This window comes from Cryptomeria japonica, chromosome 9 (genome assembly GCF_030272615.1).
Source record: "Cryptomeria japonica chromosome 9, Sugi_1.0, whole genome shotgun sequence".
Classification (NCBI taxonomy): domain Eukaryota; kingdom Viridiplantae; phylum Streptophyta; class Pinopsida; order Cupressales; family Cupressaceae; genus Cryptomeria; species Cryptomeria japonica.
The window spans coordinates 617,607,322-617,633,882 of record NC_081413.1 but is presented as its reverse complement, the minus strand read 5'-3'; the positions used below and the strand labels follow the sequence as shown (position 1 = coordinate 617,633,882).

The 26,561-nt window shown below is 38.2% G+C and overlaps 1 protein-coding gene across 3 annotated transcripts in view; it reads right to left on the bottom strand.

The window, feature by feature from the left end:
• LOC131042825 (lipase) overlaps positions 1 to 26,561 on the bottom strand; it is a 44,045-nt gene that overhangs the window by 5,784 nt on the left and 11,700 nt on the right. For all 3 annotated transcript variants that reach the window (XM_057976141.2, XM_057976143.2, XM_057976142.2), the window contains exons 3-6: positions 24,666 to 24,754; positions 17,984 to 18,049; positions 17,754 to 17,801; positions 16,627 to 16,694 (exon numbers count right to left, since the gene is read on the bottom strand). In XM_057976141.2, coding sequence (XP_057832124.2) covers positions 16,627 to 16,694; positions 17,754 to 17,801; positions 17,984 to 18,049; positions 24,666 to 24,754 — 271 coding nt within the window. The remainder of the gene's footprint in view (positions 1 to 16,626; positions 16,695 to 17,753; positions 17,802 to 17,983; positions 18,050 to 24,665; positions 24,755 to 26,561) is intronic.

Below are 26,561 nucleotides of genomic sequence, written 5' to 3'. Positions count from 1 at the left end.
ATAGAAAACACCATAACTTCAATGTTTTATTAATCCAATAGCAAAGTAACAACAATTCTTCAAGTCCTTCTCTTATCTCTCTTGAACTCTAATATCTATCTCTTATAGCTAATGTCTATTGTCTAATGTCTAATGATTACAAATGAAATGAGTAGAGTTTATATAGCACTCCCAAATACAATGAAGAGCCAAGATCAAATGATGATCAAGGGCCAAGATTCTGCCACCTAAACCCTAATTAGGGTTTGATATAAACAAAACCCTATCTAGATAAACTTTATCATGAAATCAACCAATGAGAAAATGATAAGAGCTGGCACAAAAATCGAGGAAGCATCCTCCAATGAAAAATGAGTTGTCAAGTAGGATCATAACAAACTGTCTTCTAGAATCTTGTTCCCTTTCTCCCTTTCCCTTTTGGCATATTCAATGAATCTGGTTGTCATGCCTTCTATCTCAATCATCGGAACTTCTGGTAGAGTCTTCAATTGTTCTTCTATGTACATGACTTCCTCAAAGGCTTTGACGATAGCATTCTCCCATTCAGGTTCAAGCTCTTGTGTTTTGCTAGCTAATACTATGAGTGCGAGCATATCATCCAATTGCTTTTTGGTAATCATTCCATCAGTTCCATGAAAGATAACTTTTATTCTCTCCTCCAATTCTTTGGCTTCTATAATCATTCCAGGATCGGTCTTCCTCTCCAAGACGATTTGTGCTACTTCCACTATCTTATCATGAATTAGATGCATATCGTAATTGTACTTGACTGCATCCATTTCCAACATCTTCAAAAACAATCTTCTTTGTGCGTTGTAGACTACTCCAATGTAGAAAGCTAGGCGTAGATCCTTCTCTTCTTATTTTCTCTCTTGTTAAGACTTCCCTGGGTGTTTTCCTTATTACTTGCAAGACTGGGATGATAACATCTTTAGTATGAGCAAATGCTTCAAAAGCTTCTATGAGGACATGAGTCCTTCCAAGGACTTTTATGACTGGATCAAGTGTCTTCATTATATCCCTCACAAATTTGCTAACTTTGGTATAAGAGTCTTCTATCCATGTGTCCATTAGTTGTGCTGAATTCCTCATCTTCTCCATATGATCAACTGATTCCGAAGGAAGAAAAGGTGGTGGTGTAACTGCTGGATTATGCTATCTCAATGGTTCTTTGAACTGTTGGAAGTAGTTTCTCCACACACTTATCTCCTTTTCTAACCTTTTATTCTTCTCTACTTCCATTCTAAGCATATCATTGACTGTCTTTAATGAATCACTTGCATCACCTATGGCTTGCTCGGAGGTGAGTGGACCCAAATCAATAGTCTCCATATCATATTCGTCTGCAGTGATTTCATCTTCATACTTGTCAACCATTGGAGTAGCTATTTGTAACTTCTGAGAACCTGAATCATCTTTGATCACCTTAGACATTTTCGTAGCTTTCTTCTTTTTGGTAACCTCTTGAGTCCGACTTAGAAGACTATCTAAGTCATATACTGGTTCTTCCTCAATTGCTATCACTTCCCCGGCAAGCCTTTCCTTAAGCCATTCAGGAATAGATGATCTCCCTTCTTCAACTGTATTTCTTCAATCATCTGCTCACCTCTAGGTGGGGAAGTGGTCTCAACACCATCTTCTTCATCTTCATCAATCTCTTGAACGTGAGGAGTGAAATACTTTTGTTCTTGTGATAACTTTTCTTTGCCTTATCATTTTGGACTGTAGATTCCATTAATTCATTTGCTCCTTGACTCAATTCTTTATCTATCCTTTGCTCTTCATGTCTTTCATCTTGATTCAACTCTTCTTCACGCGTGGAGGAAATAGAGAAGGATGACCAAAATTTGATTTATGCTTCTTCCTTGATGACTCCTTTTCTCCACGATCATCTTTTCTTTTTGAACCTCTTTTGTGAGCTGATTGGGAAGCACTTCCACTGGCGCTTGCATCATCTTTGTTGTCTATCCTTGCTTCTAAGTCGAATGTCATTGTTATATTCTGCGCTTTCAATTTCTAATGCTGGATGTCTATCCATATGCGAGTATATTCCAAGACTTGTTTCATCAACTCCTTCAAATCTACAACCTCCATGTCAACCCAATTGATCTTGATCTCCTTGCTTTCTTTGGCATAGGCCGATTGGAGATATTTACCGCTATCTTGTGCTTGGTCAGCAATGCTAAATAACTTACACTTTCGGATGAAATCAAGAGGTAGCCTAGAATACATCTTTTTCTTCACTTCTACATCATCTTGAACATTCATCCAATAGTCTTCTAACTGCCATTGGTGTTCGTACTTCTTTCCCATAATTCCTCTTACATTGTCATATGGATCAAAGTAATCCCTAGGAGTGAATGGCTTGAGTGAGTAGAGGGATAACTCCCCTTTGGCGTTCTGAGCTGCTTGAAGGGAAGGACACACTTCAATAGAGTCTCCAAGTGAAATAGGAAAAGAGACACCAGTTCCATGTTTGTGCCTATATGCCTTGGCATATGCGTTAATTGTCTTACCGCCTCAAGTGACACTATCCTGTCTGTCAGGTAGCGTGGCAGCATATCGGGAGGAGAAGGACGTCCTTGAACTCTGATATAGGTGAACTTTGGGAATTGGATGACCGATGAACCATGCACCATATTGTTGAACAAATGCTTGTGCTCTTGGAGAGAGTCTTTGATGAAATCCACCTTGAAGAGACCTTGTGATGTGCATAGTGAATGCATCATTCACTCTTCTGTAGTAGTGCTTAGTCGGATGATGAAGCTATGTATAACACTCATGCACTTTTATTTCTCCTAGTCCTCTTCCAACTACGCCTCTATACACTAGTCCGAGATACTCGTAATTCCTTGCAAGAGAGTATATAACATAGGAGCTCATGTAAAATGTCCTAGTGCGCATTAGTCTTCTTAGCTGCACATCGATACTATTGCTAATGAGTCTCGCCCAATTGATTGCATTCTCGCCATGAGTGACTGTCTCTATGAAGAAAAACATCCAATCCTTGAAATATAAAGCCTCGGGTGCACCCACCACACGATGAAGTAGAGTGATGAAGTCTCTGAATTCATCTTTGAAGTCCACTCCGGGTAATCTGTCGAGCATTCTGCTCCTACCACCTCTACTCTTTGATAACCAAAACTTGTCAATGATCTTTAAACAAGTTTCTGGATCATCATCATAGGCTAACTTAGCTTTGTCTACACTCACATAGATCATGTCTTTAGGCTCAGGTAGATGAAATGCTTCACTAATGGTTGTCTTTGAAAGGTAAGCAAGTACTCTTCCATCCTTTGCCACTATTCTTCTTGAGCGAGAATCATAGCGTTGGGCACATTCAACAATTAACTCATAACATCGCACTGCAGGAGGAAAGCCAGCTGCATTTATAATCCCGCTATCCATCATCTTCTTCACTGTAGCAATAGGTTCGCTTGTATACGAGCTCCGAAACTTCTTGGTGTCGAATTTCCCAAGATTGGTGTCTCCTATTTTGCTCCAATGAGATGTGATCTTGGTTTCTAATGTACCGCTCCTCGAATCTTCTTTGATGAGTGCTTAATGATTCACAGTTCCACTAGGCTTAGGTGCAGCCATTCCTCACCTATAAGAGATGTGTAAATTGGGAGAATGGTGAAAGATATGCAAAATATTAATGTGGTTAAGCCTATTTGCCCGTGAGAATGATAGTAGATAACCTACAATATTGTTGATGTGTTTTTTATGCACATGCGAACACAGAATAAAATACCTAGGGTACCTTATCCTCTCTTGAGTAAAGTTTCCCGACTGCTGAAGATATCGCCGAAGGATCAGTCGAGGCAACTCCAAGGTTTTGTTATGTAGGATCTCTACTCGTGGATAAGCTCTTCGTGGTATGATGTGATTTTGCTGGAATCACAAGGTGACTTACACTCGATGACTTGAACGTCTGATTTGCTGGAATCACAAGTCCTATTTACTAACTAGAAGACAAACAAATGGCAAAAGATGCAGGGTTCAGGAAGTCTACTCTACTACCTAGAATGCGAGAAGATGGATGAACGACTAGGTGGAGTCCTACTGGGCTGAGTCTCACCATCAGGCTTGAACAATCCGACATCAACTCAGTGCGATCTTCTAAGGGATGCTTCCAATACGTTCAAATCATACACCATCAGACACTGATCACCATTCAAGATAATGCATGAACAATAGACGTGTAACGAGTTAAGATTAAGCTCATTTTATGCCAGTTGACCACGCAGGGTGCACTTACAATCAGTAAAAGGCTAGTGGTATGGACTAGACGGATTCCACACAGGTGCATTCAACAACTTCTTTCATTCAATTTAATTATCTATCATCTAAAGTGAAGATTCAACAAGAGACCATGCATATTGCAACAAAACAACACACTTCACTATATCTTCAATGAAAATGGAGTTTGTTTACAATCACTAGCAACAATTTCTTGCCTTGACCTCCTAATTTACTCTAATTGCTATTCTATCAACTGACTATTCACTATTTCTAACTATTCACCGACTATTAAGTATTGACTAACTATTAGCCTTTACAAATGAGGAGCCAGGGCTTATATAGTGCCCACAATACAATTCAATGGCTCAGATCAATTTGAGATGAATGGCCGAGATTTTACAATAAAAACCCTAATTAGGGTTTGTTACAACAAACTCAATTCTGACCAATGAAATAATTGCATTATTTGGACACATGTCTTCTCTGGAATATTCGACCAATGGATAACCGGGGTAGGTACATCGAAGTTTGTGCCATCCCCAATGAGTCAGGTACATTGAATCTGGACACACTGAGGTGGACCAATCCGACTGGAGGAGTGATGACTGGGATGCCACCTTGTTTGACACTTGTAACTTGGTAGATGCTCAATTTGATGACGCTGAGAAGATAATTTTAATTAACTCTTCTTGAAACTATCTGCTTCTCCAAAGGACCCTTGCTTTAACCTCCTTTGTCTTTGATGTGCAGGATGGATGGTGTACCTTTCCTTCAAATGCTGGACTGGAAGAGGTCGTCCTTGATGATGCTGGGCTGGAAGTGGTCGTCCTCGATGATGCTGGACTGGAAGTGGTCGTCCTTGCCCTGGCCTGGTCTTGTGGAGGTCCTCCTTGATCTGGCCTGGTCTTCTTTCATCTGCAAGACAAACCATAAGATGATTAAGGACACATAATATATTTATTCTAACATAGCATTTTATACCTTAAATCATCAACAAGAAGACATCAAAATGAAGTTTGTTCAAGATTCTTTCCAGGGACAGGCCCTATAAGAATTTCGCCCTGGACCCTCTAGAAGGGTAAGGAGCGAATTTTGCATTCCTGGCTCATTTAGACCTCACTTTCTGATCGTACTTGCTTAGATGCATGCCTAAGGATCCCTATATTCTCAACCAATACCAAGTTTGATGTAAATTTGGGGCAAAATAGAGGTTTTAAGAATTTTGCTTTGGACCCTTTGGAAGGGTCAGGAGCGAAATTTGTATTTTAGGACAAAATCCATTATGTCTCTACTCCAAAATGCCTTCCAAGGCAAGCATACACTAGTCTTCTCCTCACCAAAGGCTAGGAATCCACAACTTGACCTTCCTCATGGGCAAACTAGGTGATCCTGGGAATTTCGCTCTGGACCCTTTGGAAGGGTCAGGAGCGAAATCCACTCTTTAGCTCAAAATCCTTACCTCTTGGACTCAAAACCTATTAAAACACATGCCTATGGCCATCTTTAGGTCCAATTTGCCTTGATCATCGTCTTGGCTTAGCTCAAACTTGAAGGAAAAAGGACATTTTGTGAATTTTGCCCTGGACCCTTTGGAAGGGTCAGGAGCGATTTTCATCATTTGGCTCAATTCCTTCAAACTTGATAATTATTGGCAATTTGAAGTCATTCTTAAGGCTTCCTTTGATCTTGATCCACACTAGATTTGGCATAAAATTCAGGGAAAAGATAGGTTTTGCACAATTTCGCCCTGGACCCTTTGGAAGGGTTAGGAGCGAATTTCTTCCTCTAGCCCAAAATCATCATTTTTTGAGACAACAATCAATTCAAGGGCAATCTCAAGGGCATCCCTCACCTTAGTCTAGGCATGGCTTGGCACAAATTTTGGAGAAAATGATGGGTTTTAGGATTTTCGCTCTAGACCCTTCGGAAGGGTCAAGAGTGAAAATCTTGTTTTAGGCTCATTCCTCCATCATTTCAACTTGAATCCACCTTAAAAGGCAAAAAAACACTTCTCCTCACTCATCCAAGCTACAAAAACCCAAGTTTGACTTGACTTTGCTAGGAAAATAAGGGATTTTAGGAATTTCGCTCTGGACCCTATGGAAGGGTCAGGAGCAAATTTCCTATTTTGAGCTTGTTTTGACTACTCCATTACCTCAATCCAATATTCAAAGGCAAGAACACATCAAAGTCCTTCTAACCATGCCATAAAAATCAAGAATTTGACCATCTCCAAGAAGAAAATATGAGTTTCGAAGAATTTCACTCTGGACCATTTGGAAGGGTCGGGAGCGAAATTCACCCTCTTGGCTAAAATCCTTCATTTTTCAATGCTTTCAAACATTTCCAAAGGCCAAACATGTCCACTCTTCCTTTCAAGATACCTTGCAAGTCAAAATTTGGTCAAACAAGGAAGGGAATGAGGTCTAAGAAGATTTTCGCTCTTGACCCTTTGGAAGGGTCAGGAGCGAAAATCATGATTTGGGCTTGTTTATTCAATTTTCAAACTTTCAATCTCATTTGGGAGCAAACATAGATCATTCTTCATCAAAGGAGCAAGGTTTCAAGCTAAAACAAGGGAGCAAATGAAGTATATAATGCTCTGGACCCTTTGGAAGGGTTAGGGGCGAAATTCATCTCCTAGGCAAAAACTTGATTTTCTAAAGTATCCCACTCCCTCTCAAGGCAAGAACATACTAAATCCTCCTTCATCATGCCAACGCCTAGCCAAAACAAGGAAGAAAACAAGAGATATAAGGATTTTCACTCTGGACCCTTTGGAAGGGTCAAGAGCGAAAATCATGTTTTGACCTTGATTCTTGATTTTTCAAACTCTAATCTTCCTTGGGAGCCAAACATAGACTACTTTCCTTTCATTTCCACCTTGGTCCTGACTTTGGCTAAAAGAAAAATGAGTGTTTTCAAGAATTTCGCTCTAGACCCTTTGGAAGGGTCAGGAGCGAAATTCCTAATCTTGGCCAAAATCCTTCACATTTTCACATCCCATCACCTCAAAACTAGAACGTTGGTCTAAACAAGGGAGAAAATGAGGTTTTCAAGAATTTCGCTCTGGACCCTTTGGAAGGGTCCGGAGCGAAATTCCTAATCTTGGCCAAAATCCTTCACATTTTCACATCCCATCACCTCAAAACTAGAACGTTGGTCTAAACAAGGGAGAAAATGAGGTTTTCAAGAATTTCGCTTTGGACCCTTTGGAAGGGTCAGGAGCGAAATTTGACATTTTGGTCTCTCCGTTAGGATCATTTTATGGAATATAACATTTAAGTATAAGTTATATTCCATATATACTGTTAGGATGTTTGAGAGTGGTTTTGGACCTCCAGGAGTTATATTGCAAAATTTAGTTTTTGGAGGATTCTTCAGTTTTCCAGACTTAGTCAAATTTCAGGATCAGGACATTCCAGACTTAGCCAAATTTCAGGATCAGGACATTCCAGACTTAGCCAAATTTCAGGGCATTTGAAGATCGGGATGACATTCCAAACTTCATCACTCACCAACTTGACCTAGCTTGGACCTTCAAGAATGATACTCACTCACCAAGCAAGACACAATTAGCAACAAGATCAAAACCAGGCCCTAAGGAAGACTTTCAAAGAAACCCTAATTCTGGGGCCCCAAAGACTCAACCTAGCTCAAGCAGAGCCTACTATCCAGGTGATCCCCCTGGCGACACTCAAAAAGCAAAGGCTAACAGACAAAACTCTAAAACCTAGAAAGCAAAATCCCACAAAGCGAAAAAAGTAGGGGTCCCCATTTGCAATGGGGCGATGTGTGAATACGTCACAACAAATATTGATTTAAATCAATCTTAAATTCAAATGAATCTGAAATTAGATGCTAAATGAGACTGATTCTTATACCTATCTGCTCTTTCTTAATGAATTAAGGAGGTCTAATTCACTAAATATATCACTGTTTGCTTCTAATCAGACCTGCATTTAGCCTCCTATCAATCAAAATACAATACTTACCTCTGATTTTTTTATGTTTAACCTTAAATCTGATCAAAGAGGTGGCTGATAATGTCAAGGAGTTTGCTGCTCTTCAGATGAATTTTGCTGCTTAATGATGAAACTCGCCCCCTAAATCAGTAGATCTGCACCTTCATGATTAAATTCGCTTTCATTCTTTGATGGATGTTGCTGTTGGAGGATGAAGTTCGCTACTGAATCTGCAAACTCAATGCTTAAATTCACCCTTGATGCTCATTGAATTCACCAATCTATATGGGATTCACTGACTGCTTGTGAAATTCACTACAAGAGAGAGAGGAATTTGTTTTGACTTGATCATTGAATGAATAATTCAATCCTTCTTAAATAGGAGCTCATTGAAGGGATACGCTCTTTCAAGGGTAAGGCCGACTTGGTAATTAGGTAATTAAATTAAATTTATTCTTTAAAGAGGGCTTAATTTATTCTTTAAAGAGGGCAGACTTACCTTGATTAAAACATTTTCCTTCTGAATTTTAAATTATGTTCTTTTGGCGCCAAATGTGTTTGAATTACCCTTGTAACAGTCAAAAGAAGGAATTCGCCCCCAAAGAGTGGCACTTGAAGTTCGCTTTCGAAAGGGAGCACTTGAAGAGAAATTCACTCCTAAAGAAGAGCACTCGAAGTGGATTTCAAATCTTGCCCTTCATCATCTTAAACTCAAAATTGTTCTTTTCTAAGCATATGAAGACATCAAATCGGCTCAAGGCAATGATCTATAAGCAATTTTGCATCTTATCTTGGGCAAATGAGGCAAATTCGCTCTCAATTAGGAGCCCCTGAAGTGGAATTCGCTCCAAAAGTGGAGCACACGAAGTAGTTTTCGCTCCAAAGAAGAAGCACTTGAAGTGAATTTCAAATCAAAATCATGCTCACTATCTTTCCTTCATGGCAACTCAAAACGCACTAACTCACATTCATTCAAGGCTTCTAAGGCAAATTCGCTCCTAAAGAGGAGCACTTGAAGTTTACTCCACAAGGGGTGCACCTAAAGTTCGCTCCAAAAGTGGTGCACTTGAAGTGGGTTGAAACTTGACACTTCGTGTTTTCCTGCTTACTCTCCTTCATTCCATTCATTCAATTGTTTCAAATTAGGCTCATTGTGCATTCTATGAACAATTTCGTTCTCAACTAAGGGCAAAAGAAGTGAATTTCGCTCCAACTAGGGAGCACTTGAAGTAATTTGAACATGCACTTTTGAGTTGAATCTTATCACTTTATGCCTTAGTTTATGCTCCTATATACCAAAAGACCTCAAAACTCACCTTGATTGTGGCTTCACCTTCTACCTGAGTCATTTGGAAGTGAAATTCACTCTAAGAGAGTGGCACTTGAAGTGAATTTTGCTCCAGAAGAGGAGCACTTGAAGCATCCCTTACTAGCAATCTCTCATTCATTCCTTGGTTAAATTCATGAAAGGCTTCACTTCTCATGTGATCTAGGCATTACTGAAGGCTAACAAACTCACTCATTTCTCTTGCGAGAGGGATATTAAACTAAGAGACTAGGACTCGAGCAAAAAAAAGGGGGGATCCCCATTTTGATGGGGTGATGTGTGAAATGGTCACAACACATACCTTCTAAACCCTTGTGTATACCTATTGCCGAAATATATACATTTTCATAGGCAACATATATACTCCAAAACCTGCTATATATACCTCAATCAATCCCCACCACCGAACATATACATAGACATGGTTTTCCATGCCCATTGCCCAACACATACACACATAAATAACAACTTCTTGCAGACATATACACATAACGTCCAGCTATACACTCAAGTCTCTTGACTAACTCCCGCCCACATGGACTACTCAAATAGGGGTTTTATTTTTTGTTTTGTTTTTATTTTTACACAAAAGTGCTAGCTTGTGGTCATATGAATGACCTAGGTCTCCACCCAGCTTACTTCAAGCCCCTAGTCACACCTGCCATTGGCACTTGGTTGTAGGGGCTATTTCTCAAACCCCTTTTTTTAAAACAATGTCCAAGATCTTATTGTGGCAAACTTATAGTGGAATGTTCCTCATCCTCTTCACCTAATGAGCAATTAGGTATCTATCGGAACCCATTTCCTACATACGGCCAAAATCAGCCCTCAATGTCTAATAAAGGTCCAACCTAAAATAATCAAACAAATATCATCTATACCACAGCCTCCTCATATGACTCAATAATTCGTCATATTGAACAATTCAATCCACAAGTCAACAATGTGACCATTAAAAGCACTAATTGTGTCATGAGTCCATGACTACTAGACGTGGTCAAGTAACCATCCAAAGGATAACCTCATCCTCTTGACAAGTCACCCAATATGACTTTCTTGAGCATCTTGGAAAGACTCTTGCACATATCTCTATCTTTGGGCTTCTTAACACATCACTGCTTTTTAAGGACAAATTGGACCATGCTTTGAGAGAGTCGCAAGTTCCTAGTGATATCAATCCAAATGACATGTAATCTATTGAACCATCCCATGATAGAGCACTCCATATAGAGGCTATTGTCAATAGACCTAAAGTCAAACAAGTCCTTAGATATGGCGGGTCTAGTTTGAATATGTGTACATACAAACTCATCAAATAATTGGGATATTCAGACAATAACATGGAAGCCCAAAAGAAGATAACTACTGGAACATACAATGAAGTAGAAGAAAATCCCAAGGTATCATTTGGCTTCTAGTCCAAGTGGATCCAATTCAACAAAACACCATGTTGCACATTCTTGACCTTGAACTTCCATATAAGATTAGTAGTCACCCATGGATCCATGCCAAGCAAGCAACCCATAGAGAGCATAATCTTTAGAGTAGAGACAAGCAAATGGGTTTCCCCACTAAGCTCCCTATGGCGTCAAGCATACCCTCCATAGGGAGCTCAGTGGGGAAACCTACAAAAGTTACCCACCAACATAAGGAGGCACTTATCAAGCAAGTATGTCGACAGGATTTGACACATGAAGAGATTGATAGTATCTAGGATCTAGGGAAAGGAGGACTTAAGAAGAATTTCCTTGACAACAAAGAGTGGAGATGCATGCTCGACCTTCTCAAGTGCAGAATAACAGGAGCCAACCAAACATCAGATGTTGCATTTTGGATGATAGATTTTATGAAAGGCCTGAGTATAAGAAAGGTCTACAATTGGGCAAGAGGGTTGTCAAAGAGGATACACGAGTTCTTGAGCTTAAGGCACAAGGCCTTCTACAACCCAACATGCCACTATGTTACTGTTGGACGTCATACACGGACAGGCACCCGTTAACACATTAGAGGAGGTTGCAACCAGTAGGACATTTGGAACCCACATAGTCGACCGCATTTTGTTGGGTCAATCTAAGGGTCCAAGGGGGTGCTAAGCAGGTTGCTCAGCCAACAACACAATGTTGTTATATGGAGCCTAATCAGACTCGGAGGTTAAATTTTCCCTACTTCTATCGGCGCGGTTTCCCCCCGTATTTTGCCCATTGCGGGGTCGAGGGGCAGCGCCTCGTGAAGCCAAAAAGACTTTTATTATTTTATAAGGCATCGGGTGTTATTTTTCTATTGGCTAACATGTTGTAACCCTAATTTTGTAACTAACATAAGTCTTGATAAAAAGGCTAAGGGTTAGGGTTTTCTGAAGAGAATTTTGTAGCATTTTGCAGCGGTATTGAGTTGCAAGGGAATTGCTGGTTGTAATCGGTTTTTTATTTACTTGATAATAATATTGGACTCTCTGTTTGGTGGATGTAGCCCGAGATTGGGTGAACCACGTTAAATATTGTCTCTTCATTGTTATTATTTGTGTTTTTCATTCCTGTGTTTAATATTTATCTGCATATAATTCATATTTTCTGCATGCAATTCCTAACACACAACCACCGAAAAAGAGGAGACAAGACCAACCAATGGAGAGTGGGGGCTATGAGGAGACTTAGATATCATCATCCATAGAGGCAACCACTCCCAAGAATGCCACTTTCAAGGAGGATTTTGTAGCAGCGAAGGCCTACTCAGTACAAGTGCAATCACTAGTAGTAGAGACTACATTCTCATCCATATCATCCCCAAGAGGACTCACAACCACAGTGACTATCTCATCTTTGACCGAGATAGTCCCACCAGTCATATTCTTACAAGCCACACTCTCGCTCGTAGCAAGCATTTCATCTTTAGTTGAGACAGGAATAGTCCCAATTGCAGCACCATCGGTCATTGCAGTCGAAGGCAATATGATGGTAATAGCGGATACTGAAGGGAGAGTTGAGAGGACAAATATTGACAATTGACTAAGTATGCTCGCGCTATTAGTCACCACTCCACCACCATTGCCATGTCTCTTGGACAAGAACTTAGAACCCTTGGCACTTGAGGAAGTTCAAACAAGGAAGGCAAAGCCAGTTGTGCAAGCAACGGAGGCAATCTTGAGAGTGGAGCCAAAGGTCAAGATCGTGCTTAACCAGCCAAAATAGCGTCGAGAGGAGGTTGGAAGAGATACCACTCCTTCAAGACCACAACAGCCTAAAAAGGTTAACATTCTAGAGGGGGAGGATTCAAAGGGGTCACCTAGAAAGGATGAGAGTCTTGGGATACATATTGAGATCACCCAACCTAATCCACATGACATAATTGGCACTATGCAATGGTACATGGGTGAGTTGCAAGACATGGCCTTGGTGATGAATGAGGTTGTAGAGTTGTCCTGCCAAATGGACATTGGTCTCGCTCCCCTGGTGGTTATAGAGGATGACAAAATTCTACCGTTCATGCGATTGGAATGTGAGGGTGAATTCTTTAGGTGTTTCATATCTCAGAGGTGACCAAGCATGGAGACACTAGCCATGTTGGTAGCCTACCAACCATCAAGGAGTTGGACAACAAGGTCAAATGCTCACTGCACTTCATCGCATGTAGGCTTGCCATAAGGATCTCTTTTATAGTTGTGGCAGGCGACAACTTCTCTTGAGGAAGCTAAGGAAGCTAATATGACCAAGGAGACAACACTTTGATAGGGAGAGAGTACTCAGGCTAAGTTGTCAAATCACATCAAAAATTCTAGCAACAACAAACCCAATAGACCCAACTCACCGCTGCAAAACATGAGCAACAAGTAGTTATGGATGCCACTTTGGCGGAACAAGGGGCTTAGTTAGCTGAGCAGGCGAGTAGATTGGAGAAGCAGAAGTCACAGTTGGCCGAAAAAATGCACAACTAGCAGAGTAGAGCAAGCAATTGGCTAAGCAGCAATTTCAAGCCAAGGTGCAGGAATTGGAGCGGATGAAGACTCGCTTGATGGAGGCGGCCCTCATGGTCAAGGGGTCGAGAGAACAAGAGTTGGTGGCAAAACATGATTTGAGGATTCACATAGAGGAGGTGTAGCACCTTCACCAACGGCTCTTTGCTACATCACCTACAACTATATTGATGTCATCCACTTGTCTAGGGACATCCTCTCACACTCCTTAGTAGAATTTTGTTTGTAGTTAGCACCATTTTTGTTTTAGAAGATGACTTTCTTTTTTGGAGGATTGATCAAGTAATAAATGTAAATATAATTGTATCAACCGAGAGTTTATTTCCTTATGTTTTGTTAGTCATTTGTTATGCATTATAATCTGTAGTTCCCGACTAGTTATCGGTTAGTAGTTACCAACATTTGGTTATCTTAACCAACGTCGGCATACTTTATATTGTATCTTGGTTCATAGTCAGGAACTCATGATTGACTGGTAGGCTAACATATGAATATTGTAGTCACTAAATATCATTGCATAATAAAGAACAAGAATGCCATATCTTTCGTATATTGTTGTAAATGCATAATTGCTCTGTACTTGTAATTGTGTTTACTTCTGCAACTGGTAGAGTTTGGAAGTAAACATCCTGCCACTTTGGTATCAACATCATCCATAAAACCTGATTCCCAAATCAAGGTCAAGATTGTAGACAAAGGGTGCAAGTTGTATAAGATACATAATGCTTTCCATGTTGGTCAACTTCCTCTATCACCAAAGCCCTATGGCAAACTACAAAACAATAACAAAAGATAGATCTTAAAGTCATCCAATGTGTCCAATAAATTTTGCACAAAATGGCTTCCTTGAGGATCAAATCATAGACGGTGACATAAATGATTGTTTATAAAAAGATGATGAATTTGCACCATGCTTTGTTGAAGAGACCTATCCAAAGGCACTTAGAATGTGTAAGACCCAGGAGTGTGGCCTTCCACTTCACCCATCTAGATCACTGATGCCCTGACCATAGGGTCTAGAGTATAGATGTAGCTTGGAGTTTACACCATATATTTGTGCTGTTTTCATGTGCTATGCACCTACTTAGCCTTGTAAAGTGCAAACCCAAGACGCATCATGATGTGAAGAGACCATATTCATACAAATTGAGGAGTGAATGATAACAATTATACATATACATCATTTGTCTATTTAGAAGATAGCAATATGTTTTTTGATCTATATCAGTAATATAAGGTATGGAGTCAAACAAATCAATTTTTTCTTTTAACATTTTGATCATTTTCTCTATTTCTCTATTTTCTTGATTCCTAAGCTCTTACTCGATTACTCTCCCAACCTTGACTCATTAACCATGCCAAGTAAGTGCTGTGTGACTTTGTTTGCAGTGCTTAACATACCAGATTTTAAGCCAGTTGAAGGAGCAATAGAATTCCCAAGAAAAAGCTAACATGCACGCTAATGTCCACAGCTAACTCCTACTGACATTCAACTTAAACCCATCAAGCATTTGAATGCTTTGGTGTAGAGGCCATTACTTATTTTCATGGCCTCTGCTTTCATACTGCCATTTCCTTCTAGGGTAAACTTAAGTTTTATGACTTGGAATTATTTGCTTTAGATAAAGGACTGGTTTCCTGGCCCTGCGTAGTAGCATACCGTGTAAAATTATACTTATTGTAAGTTTGTAATATGCTTGTTTATGCCACCTCCCCAAGGAATCTTGTTTTTATTCAGGATGGCCAATGGTTATAAAATTATAATAAAAAGGAAGAATGTCAATTGCTTTAATTCTTTTTCTCGCAGATGCTTTTGGGCCGTTTAAACACACATGTTTATCACGCTCACAACAAACTCTGCTTTTAGTTTTTTCTAGACACTTTCCAGATTTTACTATAACCTTATTTATCTGATTGGAAAGAAACAATATATATCAGTATGGAACAAAGATATCTTAGCCAAAAAACTAACTCTAAAAACATCCAGCTTGCAGTAAGTAAAATATTCAAGAGTTCTACTTATGACAAGAAACATCAAGTTGAGTTTGGCTTTGGTTAAGATGTCAGAAGCGTGCAACATTCTTTATCTGTGTATGTATATAATCAGTGAGATAAGGTGAATTTTGTTGTGATACTCAGGTTCACAGAGTTGGACTCCACCCATGTACCCATACCCATATCTCCTGGTGACTATATTTTAAACTACTATAGCTGTACCCTTATTCATATATTCATGTATCCTATTTCAATTTGAGTTCCCTGCCCTCGTAACCACATACAACATTTCCTAGCGAATACAGTGAAATGAATTCAGTATCCAAAATTAATATTTATTTTGTAGCAAATTATCAGACTAGATTTTTTCAATGCAAAAGCTTGGGTTATCATGGTTATCAACATACAATTAAATGTTTGTATTCATCATAATTGCTAGAGTTTGTATCCAGGCATGATGGATACAAACTCTAGCAATTATGGCTTTCCAAACAATTCCAAGGATAAAATTAAAGTTTGATACACAAACATTTGCAAGAAAGAACTTGTAGACAAAAGCAAGGAGGCTTGACACAATTAAATGACTTTACAATACAATGCTGGATGCGGAAAAAACAAAAAGAATAAGGTCAAGAAGATAGGCAAATAAAATCATTCACTGAGAGTTGCTTGCGCACTCAAACAAACACGTCCACAAAACAAAAGAGTGCACATATAGAATTGTATGCTAAGGTAAGTGAAGTGGAACAAAAACCACCTAGATTAGGCCAAACCTAAGGAAATTTTATCCATAGATTTTATAATTATTTCAATTGACAAAACTAAAAGTCTACAAGCCCACTCTGTGCAGATAAAAACAATAATTTTTTTAGCTTATACATACCTAGTTATCTTATACACAAATTATTGAAAAAAATTTAAGAGATGAACTTCATGCTTAAAACGGCCACTGAAAACTACTATAAGAAAACTAGCCAATAACATGGTTTCTATCCAACGGTCAATGCACATAAACATAATTTATAGCTGTTGATCTGTAAATTTACAACTGCTACAGTCACAAAAAAAAGCAAAATCTACAACTTCAGCACAAAATAAAAGAACATGACAAGTAATTTGTTTACCTGTTTTCTTGGGTACCCCTAAATGCAATGACAATTGCATTTAGATCATTTGCAATACCCACGAACGCCTGCATAGTTACACCAAGAGCACCTTTACTATATTTTCATGTTAGAGAACTATGTAATGCTACTATGCCTTAATTAATTTAAGCACCTTAATTTCAACAATCTCTTAGGTATATATCTGTCATGCCAGAATTTGTTTCCAGATGGAAGGAGCAGTACACAAACATCACCCCTAAGCTTAGCAATAATTAGTTAAGATCCTAAATCAAATAGGCAAATCGATGAAAGCCTTCCTAACTCAAAAGCGTCTGAAATTTCAGAGCTAACATCATGGCATTTGAAGTTCACGAGTAATAAACACATCCATAATAATCTATATTATCTGCTAGGTAGACTCTGACCAAAATGTAAAGCCATTCATAAAAAAAATCTCCGTATTCTTGCAAGTTATAAGAAACATCAATTTAAATGTGCTGGTGTAATCATAACTTTGTAGTATTGTTTTGACTTTTGAGTTTTCATTATCAAGATATCAAGAAAATCCAAATTATCTTGAGAGATAATCACAGAATACTACATAACAAACAGGTTATAGTTTCACAAGTACTGCAGACTGTAACAAAGACTCGTATGGTTGAGAAGCGGCCATGATTTCTAATACATAAAATCTACTACAACATCAACAAATGAGAAGAAAACAGAGTGTACATAACAGATTATACCATCATTTTCTGTGTGCTGAAAAAAATATTACAAATCTTTTTCATTTTCGAAATTCACATCTCTTATTATCTTCATGGTTGTGAAAACTATTAAAAGGGTGAAGTATTTATCATACAACAATTCATACTCGATATGAGAATCCAAATTGTTATTGAAGACTTAAACATATTTAATCATGAGAATGAAAACAGAAAAAAAATCTTTTGTAGAAAGGTGGGTTCAAGAAAAATATAAAATTACCCAAAAACAATATTGTGCATCAAATAAAAGCTCTAAAGGAAAAAAAAAATTATGAAAATCTACAACAGTTTTAAATAATAGACATTTTTTCCCATATGCACTCACAAGAATTAAAGAGAGAAAGTGCTAGCCCAAAATGGTTCAAAATGGAAAATTACCTGAAGGCAATGTCGCACATCAACAATAAGCTCAATCATCTCAAAACCCTGTTGGATAGTTATGACTAATGTCAGCGGGATTATCTAATCCATTATTTGCATTAACTGTCAAACGTGCTGTTCAGAAAATTAATTATTAAGAAATGTACAATCAGATGTTCCAATATGCAGCATATCATGGCAAGACCACAACATAAATGTAATTAAAGCTAAAATTCTGTTTACCACACCTCTGTCAAACCATTGCATCTGGAACAAGTCCAAGAAATAAGAGCACTTAGATCATCCATGTATACCTGTAAAATAAAGAATGCTATTATTAGGAGTGCTTTCAAAATGCACTAACCATATACAGTATCCTTCTCCCACCAAGATTAAGATTCAAGCCAAAAGTTCCTTTTTTGTTCAATTATCGTGGTTCTTTTCCTTTGAAGATAATTGAAGTGATCTCCTCTTGCCCGTGTGGTGAGTATTTGCCTTTAACATTATGCTTAGCAGGGATTCTTCTGCTCTTACAATAAGGTAACATTTATTGAAAAATTTCCCATTTAATGGTTAGTAGGTTTTAAAGATAATAGTATAGAGAAGTGGAAGGCTACACAGGAAGGTGTAAAATTGAATTTTGATGGAGCATCGAAAGGCAACCCTGATATCATGTGTACTGGCTTTGCCCTTGGAGACTCAAAAGATGATTTAGTGCTTGGGGGATCGAAACATTTAGGTGTCAAAACCAACAATAAAGCAGAATAGGAGGCCCTTATAGCAGGGATTCAGCCTGTCCATCTCGTTGGTCGGAGGAATTGGGTGATCAAAGGGGATTTGTAAATAGTGCTGAATGCAGTTAATACAGAGCACTGCCTTAATTGGAAGCTCAAGGCAATTTTAGAAGAGGTTTTGAAATGGAAAGATAAATTTGTAAGCTTTAAGACCCTACATTGCTATAGGGAGCAGAATTGTATTGCAGATTATTTAGGTAATGAAGGTATAAAACAAAAGGATTATAGATGTCCTGGAATAGCCTAATTTATCAAACCTTCTCAACTATGATTGCCCCCCTTGATGAATGGCTATGGTTGCTGACCTTGCAGATGTAGGTGGTCATTATGTTTATTGAAGTCCATATGACAGTGTCTAGCATTATTAATCCCAAGGTGGCCATTCGCCAGTAAATAATGTAAGATCACAGCAAGACATATTCTAGTAAGTAATACATATAATGGCTTGAATTTGAGGTATTAATGATATGCAGTTTGGGTGTTGTGCTAGCATGTTGCAATTGGAGATTCTGGACAGTTGTCAGGTGTTCCAGGAGATATGGTGTTAATGGCAGGTCACAGTAGCTCTAGGGATCCTTTTTGCCATGGTCAGGTCACTGATCATAGGCTTAAACGTTAACTGCAAGAATGCTAGGAATATCAAGGTGATTTAAGCAACTTTTCGGATGGATGGTATAGAAGTAATGGCTTGGTGTAAAAACATGCCTCCATCTTAGGAGTTCTAAAAAAAAAATTAAAGCGAGCTGTGCAGGATGTTGAAATACAGGAGCTTCTGATTAGTCTGTTCATGAAGCTGGATGTGGAACAGGATATTCAGTCTCTTTCTGAAAAATGTAAGGCTCCAATGGAGGTTATAGGTGTGGATACTAAGATTATGCATAAGGAAGTGAGTGCACTTATGGTGGACATTCAAAACCTGGAAGATTTTTGTAAAGGTCTCTTGGTGGTGGTGAAGCATGTGGTTTTTTCACATCACAAAGATGTTATGAAGATGACAAATGGTTACACAGAGTTGTTAGAATATTATAGATTGGTGAGAGTGGTGAGGCATACAATGCTTAACAATGGAATAGAATTCAATGACTTAGAGAAAGCATTGTGTCCAGTGGTTCCAATTGTTGAATTAGTTGTAGTTTAGGAGAATGGACTGCCTTGCAGAGCCTGTGACAAGTGATTGAAAGCACTCCCTACATCAGGGATGGCTCAATGAAGCCTATCTCCTCTGCCCTAGTGTCTACATGCTCTATTCTTTGCGTCTGTTCCATGGTCAGTTTATGGTGAGATGCTCTGTATCTGTGTTAAGGGAGTATTTACTGATAATGTATTATGTTTAGTATAGGCTGCTCCAACCTGCCATAGGGTTGTTCATGCAGGCATTGGGATAGACGTCGTATGCTGTTAGTAGTAGTTAGGATAGGCCCCATTAATAAGAACCTGTTGATTATCTAAAAACACTATATTTAATGCATAGTAAGGAATGAAATGTTCTATAAACTTAGTAGATTATTGAGGGTATATAAATGTACTATGTAGTCAAGCCTTACCTCGCAATCATCAGCCATTTCAATCAATCCGAGAGTTCATCACAATAAACATTTTATTCTTCCAAATTATAATCAACTTTCAAGGGGATAAGGAATCTTCCATGCTATCATCCATTATGGAAAAGAACATAGGTTTGTAATACTAAAAGTGATCTTGTTCAGCATAAGAAGTCTAATGTATTGCTCCTACACAATTTGTCAATCAGTATTTACTATTAATTGTTGGACTTTGTAAAATTCCAATTGCAGGATATTGTAATCTGTCAAATGACTGATTTATTTGACTCCCTGTCAATCTTAGTTCATTAGATCAAATACATTTATGCAGATATCACATTTTAAGGGCAATAGTCTAAGTTACAGATTCGGGTACGTCCGTACATATATATATATACTAAGTTGCCAGATTCTGCAAAAAATCCCACGGGTCCTGGTTTGGTTCGCACCAAATACTGGTCCGTTACAAATTCTCCCCAAATTCAGTCAGGGTTCGATTTTGACCCAGGAAATTCGCTCAGAGGAACCCTGGCCGAATTTTGACGTATTATGGACGAATTTCAGCACCAGTGGCAGAACCTGAGAAGAATCTGGGTGAAAAAGACGTTTTTTTAGGTTTTTTTTTTTGCCTAATTTGTCTATTCGACCCTCCAACCCTAAATTAGACCACTAAAAAGGTCAAATAGGTAAAACCTATCTCATTTGTGCATTTGTGAATGAAAAAGAAAACTTGTTGGCTCCATTTCTAAACTTTCTTGTTTGCTTGCCATAGCTGAAAGAGTGTTGAAGGGTGATAGTTGCATGCTCTAAGCTGGTTTGTGAGTTATTCCTACATAGTTGCAAGTGTTGAGAACTCCTCAAAGACATTGAAGAGGAAGATTTCACCAAAAGAGGTAGGCTTTTGTTGATTTTGTTTGTTTGTTTGTTTTTCTTTACATTGTTTTACAAAATGAAATGATTTCTCTAGTTCTACTTTTATTTTATTTTTTCAATTTGGTTTGTGGCTTTGTATGTTGTTTAATGTTTATAGATTCAACATTCATAGAATGGCAAGTGCTTCTAGCACTGGGAACTCCCGGTTCAGAACAGAGCTAAGCTCTCCACTATGGAAATATGTGGAAATGGTTCAGCAATTACCAGGTGGAGGAGGTTTCCATTGGATTTGCAGCCATTGCAAAGAGGAATATAAAAGCTCTTATTGTAGAGTGAAAGCACATTTGTGCTTTATCCCTCAAAAAGGCATCAAGTTTTGTCCAGGCAAGCCAAAAGTTCCAGGGCAGCCTGCACCTAAAACCTTGCTTGCAAACTCTATTGTACTAAAATATATTGAAGAGCAAAGACAAGCAGATGAAGCAGTTGGGAATGCAGTTACTCATACTTTGGAAAGGTCTAGAAGTAAAAAAGCAACAAAGGCCTCTATGTCTTCAACTTCATATGAACAATCCGTAGAGGGCCATCCGTTCTTGAATCTTCCTGAACAACCAGTGACAAATAAAAGAGCAAAGGGGGCCTTGGAAATGTCATTTCAGAATGAGGCTAGAGACATTGCCGAGGAAGACATAGGTAGATGCATCTATGCAAATGGATTGACATTTAATGTTGTTCACTCACCGTATTGGCAAAAAATTGTGAGATCAATTAATGAGGCTCCTAGGGGGTTCAAGGGCCCAGGTTATGAGAAGGTGCACACCACTTTATTGGACAAAGAGGTGAAAAACATAGAGAATTCCTTGAAGCCTATTAGGGATTCATGGATTGAAATAGGTGTGTCCATAATATCAGATGGATGGAAAGATGCAAGAAATCGCCCTTTGGTCAATGTTCTTGCAATGTCCACTAGAGGTGCAATGTTTTTGAGAGCAGTGGATTGTGAAGGGCAAGTGAAGGACGGTCCATTCATTGCAAACATTCTTTTCCAAGCCATTGAGCAAGTTGGCCTTCAAAATGTTGTTCAAGTGATAACAGACAATGCAAAAAATTGTAGGGCTGTCAGGTTAATGGTTGAGGAGCGTTATAAACACATTTTTTGGACACCTTGTGCTGTCCACTCACTCGACCTAATGCTGCAAAAAATTGGCAATAAAATTGAGTGGATCAAAAAAATGTATGGTGATGCCCAAGAGATCCAAATGTTCATCACGAATCACCATATGTCACAAGCCATATTTAGACAATTCTTGAAATCGGAGCTCTTGAAGGTAAGTTAAATTATTTAAAATTTAATTATGTTTTAGACTTTAGTTTAGTATTTACTATTTAGTAAACTTTCAAAGATTTTAATTTTAATTTTGATTTATAATTTATTATTGGTTTTGATTTTGAAAAAGGTTGCCGAGACCCGTTTTGCCTCCAACGCTATTGTTTTGAGACGTCTTGTGAAGGTTAAAGAGGCATTGTCTAGAATGGTAACCAGTGCTAATTGGAGCATATGGAGGAAATCTAGTGGTACAAGGGGAGCTGCCATTAAGGCAATGATACTAGATGACTCTTGGTGGTATCTTACTGAGTACCTCCTGAGATCTATTGAGCCCATATTGAGCATGATCCGATACACTGACATGGATAGGCCTTGCTTGGGTGAGGTATATGATGGCATTGACTCCATGATCGAGGATATGAAAACAATCATAAATGAGAAAGAGCAAGATCCTGAAGAAAAATTCTTCAAGGAAATACAAAAAATCATGGTGGAGAGATGGAACAAAATGATTACCCCTTTGCATCTGCTTGCCTTTGCATTGAACCCCAAATACTACAGTCGGGAGATCCTCAATTAGAGTAGCGCTAGAGTTGCCCCATATAGAGATCATGAAGTTGCTATTGGGTACAAGGCAGCCCTTCGTAAACTCTTTCCAGATTCATTACGGGCTGCGGTGAGGGCTGAAGTCATGAGTTTCACAAGCACGGATGATTGCGGTATTGAGGCTCTTGAAGACAAGGCAAATGTTAGATGCTCATAAATGGTGGTACTTCCATGGAGAAATATACCAGAACCTACAACCCATTGCCATCAAAGTTTTGTCACAAGTAAGCTCTTAACTCTTAAGGTTCTAATTTCTAATTTCTTCATTCTTAAAATTTGTATTCAATGATTCATAGAATCATTACTGATAACTCTTAACTCTGATTTCAAAATTGAAAATCTTGATAGGTTGCTAGTTCATCATCATCGGAGAGGAATTGGAGCACATACTCCTTCATCCACTCAATAAAATGCAATAGACTGCATTCCAAGAAGGCAGAAGACTTGGTCTATGTGCATTCAAACTTGAGGCTCCTAACACACAAAGACAATACCTACAAACAAGGGGAGGCAAAGCATTGGGATGTTGAACCAGAGCATGTAGAGTTGGATGATTCAATTGCCCGCCTTAATGCACTTGGAGTTGATGATGATGATGATGAGCTACTTAGTGATCATGAGGCTGCTCCCTAGGCTGAGATTGCTAGTACCACTGCCAGTGGCACTATTTGTGCTTCTAATTTGCCACAGGAGGATGATGATGATATGTTTGATGACTTTTGATGATATTTGATCAGTGATGGCTGATTGCTAATGTTGACATTATTGATTTTGAACATAAACATTGATATGGTGGTGTATTTTGGCATTTTGCTATTTATTTGCTATTTATTTGCCATTTGGACTAAAAGTCTACAACATTAATATATATGGTGGTGTATTTTGCTATTTATTTTCTGCTGCATTTATGTATATATTTTTATTTTTTTATTTCTATATGTTTTTGTACGAACGAACCCAAAGCGAACCCGAACCCACCCCCCAAAAAAATGAACGAATTTGCGAACCAGAATCCGAACCGGCAACTTGGTATATATATATATATATATATATATATATATATATATGTTCAAACATCAAAATTATAAAATATAAACTATCACTACCATTTTTACAATGATACAATCCATACAATGTAACTTTCACATACATAAATGATAAATCCATAATTGCCAATAAATATTCATATATCGTAAATGTAATATCCTATTCATAATTTGCAAAAATGATAATATTCAAGTTTCAAAATCTCATGATAGAATGAAAATTCAAATTACAATGAGTGTATAGAGAAATAAAATGCATAATAAGGGCGAAATTAGGGTTGAAAGGAAAAAGAAAACTAAAAAACGGTTTTTTATGTTTCTTTTTAAAAGCACTTTTTGACCCGTGGGCCCCATTTTTGGGCATCCACGGGCTTGGGTTCTCACAGGTCCACCCTGGGTTCTCCCCAGGTGCGATCCAGGCAGCTGGCTCCTCTTAATCAGGACCCACAGAGGACCCAGCCACCTGGGTTGCACCCGGAGAGAACCCAGTTGCAGACCAGGGTCTGACCTGGCTCCGATTCCAGCCTTCCAGAGCAGAACCGGTATCTGAAGTAATAGTAAATACAAAGTTTGTATTGATAATTTTTACAGAAACCTTGATGTCAGGGTGCATCAAATATATTTTGGACAGACTGAAACAATCTCTTTCAACACATTTAAAAATCATAATCTCCTCAAAAGATATTTCAAAATTTTCAATGAACCAGCTTATTACATAGGGTAGATGCAATGCAGATCCATATTACCGCAGAAGCATATTCCACAAGTATTTTGGCAAGCGTTCGATTGTAAGCATGACGATCAAGCCTATGATCATGACTCATTGTCCTCAATTCTGCAAGGAACAAGAAAAATCTATAAGATGCTAAACACAAAAATAAAATCTGTTCCTTGCATCATGATCCAACAAAATGATGCCATATCAATCTCAATTGACACTGCCTGAAATTATGTCTATTTTAGCACAAAGGCCTAATATAACATCTATCAAACAAATTGAATACTTTCAAAGTTCACTGAAAATATGCATGTTCAATCAATCATTATCTTTAAAATGTCAGCAGTGACAAATAAAGTAAAAGTAGTAGACCGGAACTATCTTGCTTCCTTAATAAATATGTTGCTATCAGTTTCATTTCTCTACAGTACTATAACGCAAGCAAAGCTGGTAACTGAAAATCGTTAAAATCTCCACTTCCTTTGAACACCTAAGGTGTACCCTTATATGCTGATTATAAGACTCCAATATGTAAAGATTGGACCCCACCACTGTTTCCATTCCACCTCCACCATATGCATCTTAGATAGATATAGTGGGTGAAATATAATACTCCTAAAATATGTGTAAATCTGATTAAGCTTAGTTATAAATAAGTGAGCTGACCCATCATTTTTAGAACAATTATTTTCAATTGGAAACAATTTTTTAATGTGAATTATTCTTTGTTTTGATCTCAGGATGAAGAAGATATCAAAGCTAAACTCTTCACAAATCAAATACCATTCATATGGATCTATATCTCTTGGAATAATATGTGTCACATGGGGATGCAACACCACCCCTCAAAAGCCCATCCCTGTCCCCCTTAGGTGTTTCAGGGAGACGGAATAGTAGGGTAAGTCCTCTGGCAGTTCCCCCCTAACAAACAAATTCTGGAAATGCATCCCCATTTAGGAACACTTGGCTGTCCCCAAGGCAGCCAGAGATTCCCAGACATCCCTTGACTGTCCTGGGGACGACCAGGCACCTCCATACAGCAAAGCAACTTTTTATAATGTTTTGCCAAAAAAGATTTGTTCATCATAACATTAAAAAAAGACTGTTAAATATATGATGACAGCAGTCTAAGAGCAATTAAATTAATTATGACAGCAGTGACAGCACAACTGTAGTATAAGAGCAATGAATATATCTGATTCAGATTCATAGTTATGATACAAGTTATATAACAGTTAACGCCAATGGCAAGAATTTGGATTTCTGAGTTCAGTGTTCAAAAAAGTCTCAAACTTCAAAATTCTTGATATGGCATTAGAGTCCATTATTATTGTCAGTTGCAAAACATATAATGAGGTATTGTGTGAGGTACTAATTTTTTTTTGAACCATGGTTGGCATGCAGGCTTCTGCAGACATCATCCAACACCATTTTAACAGTGCGCAGTTATATTGTTGCTCTCTCTCTCTCTCTCTCTCTCTCTCTCTCTCTCTCTCTCTCTATATATATATATATATATATATTGCCATCCCCCAAAAATGGCCCTCGGACTGTCATCCATGAAACATGTCCCAATGTCCCCATCCTAGAAACACAATGGAACATAGGTAATAATCTTTTCAGGATCTGATGAAATATCACAATTTACATTAGGATTTCAAAGGTATGATTTGACTTTACATAGATCAACTATCCTATTCCTGCTTAATGATTAATCCCATGAAATATTGAAAAGCATCTTTTTGCCTTGTAAGCAATTTCAATTTTTCTAACACTTTCTTAGCAGCACTAACACTTGCACATGATTCATCTATCAAAAAATTACCTATCCTTCAAAAGTTCTGACACAAAGAATGAATGAAATTCTATTGATAGAACTCATTCTTCTTGTTTGATTTCTCATTTTCTTTATTGATTTGTTCAA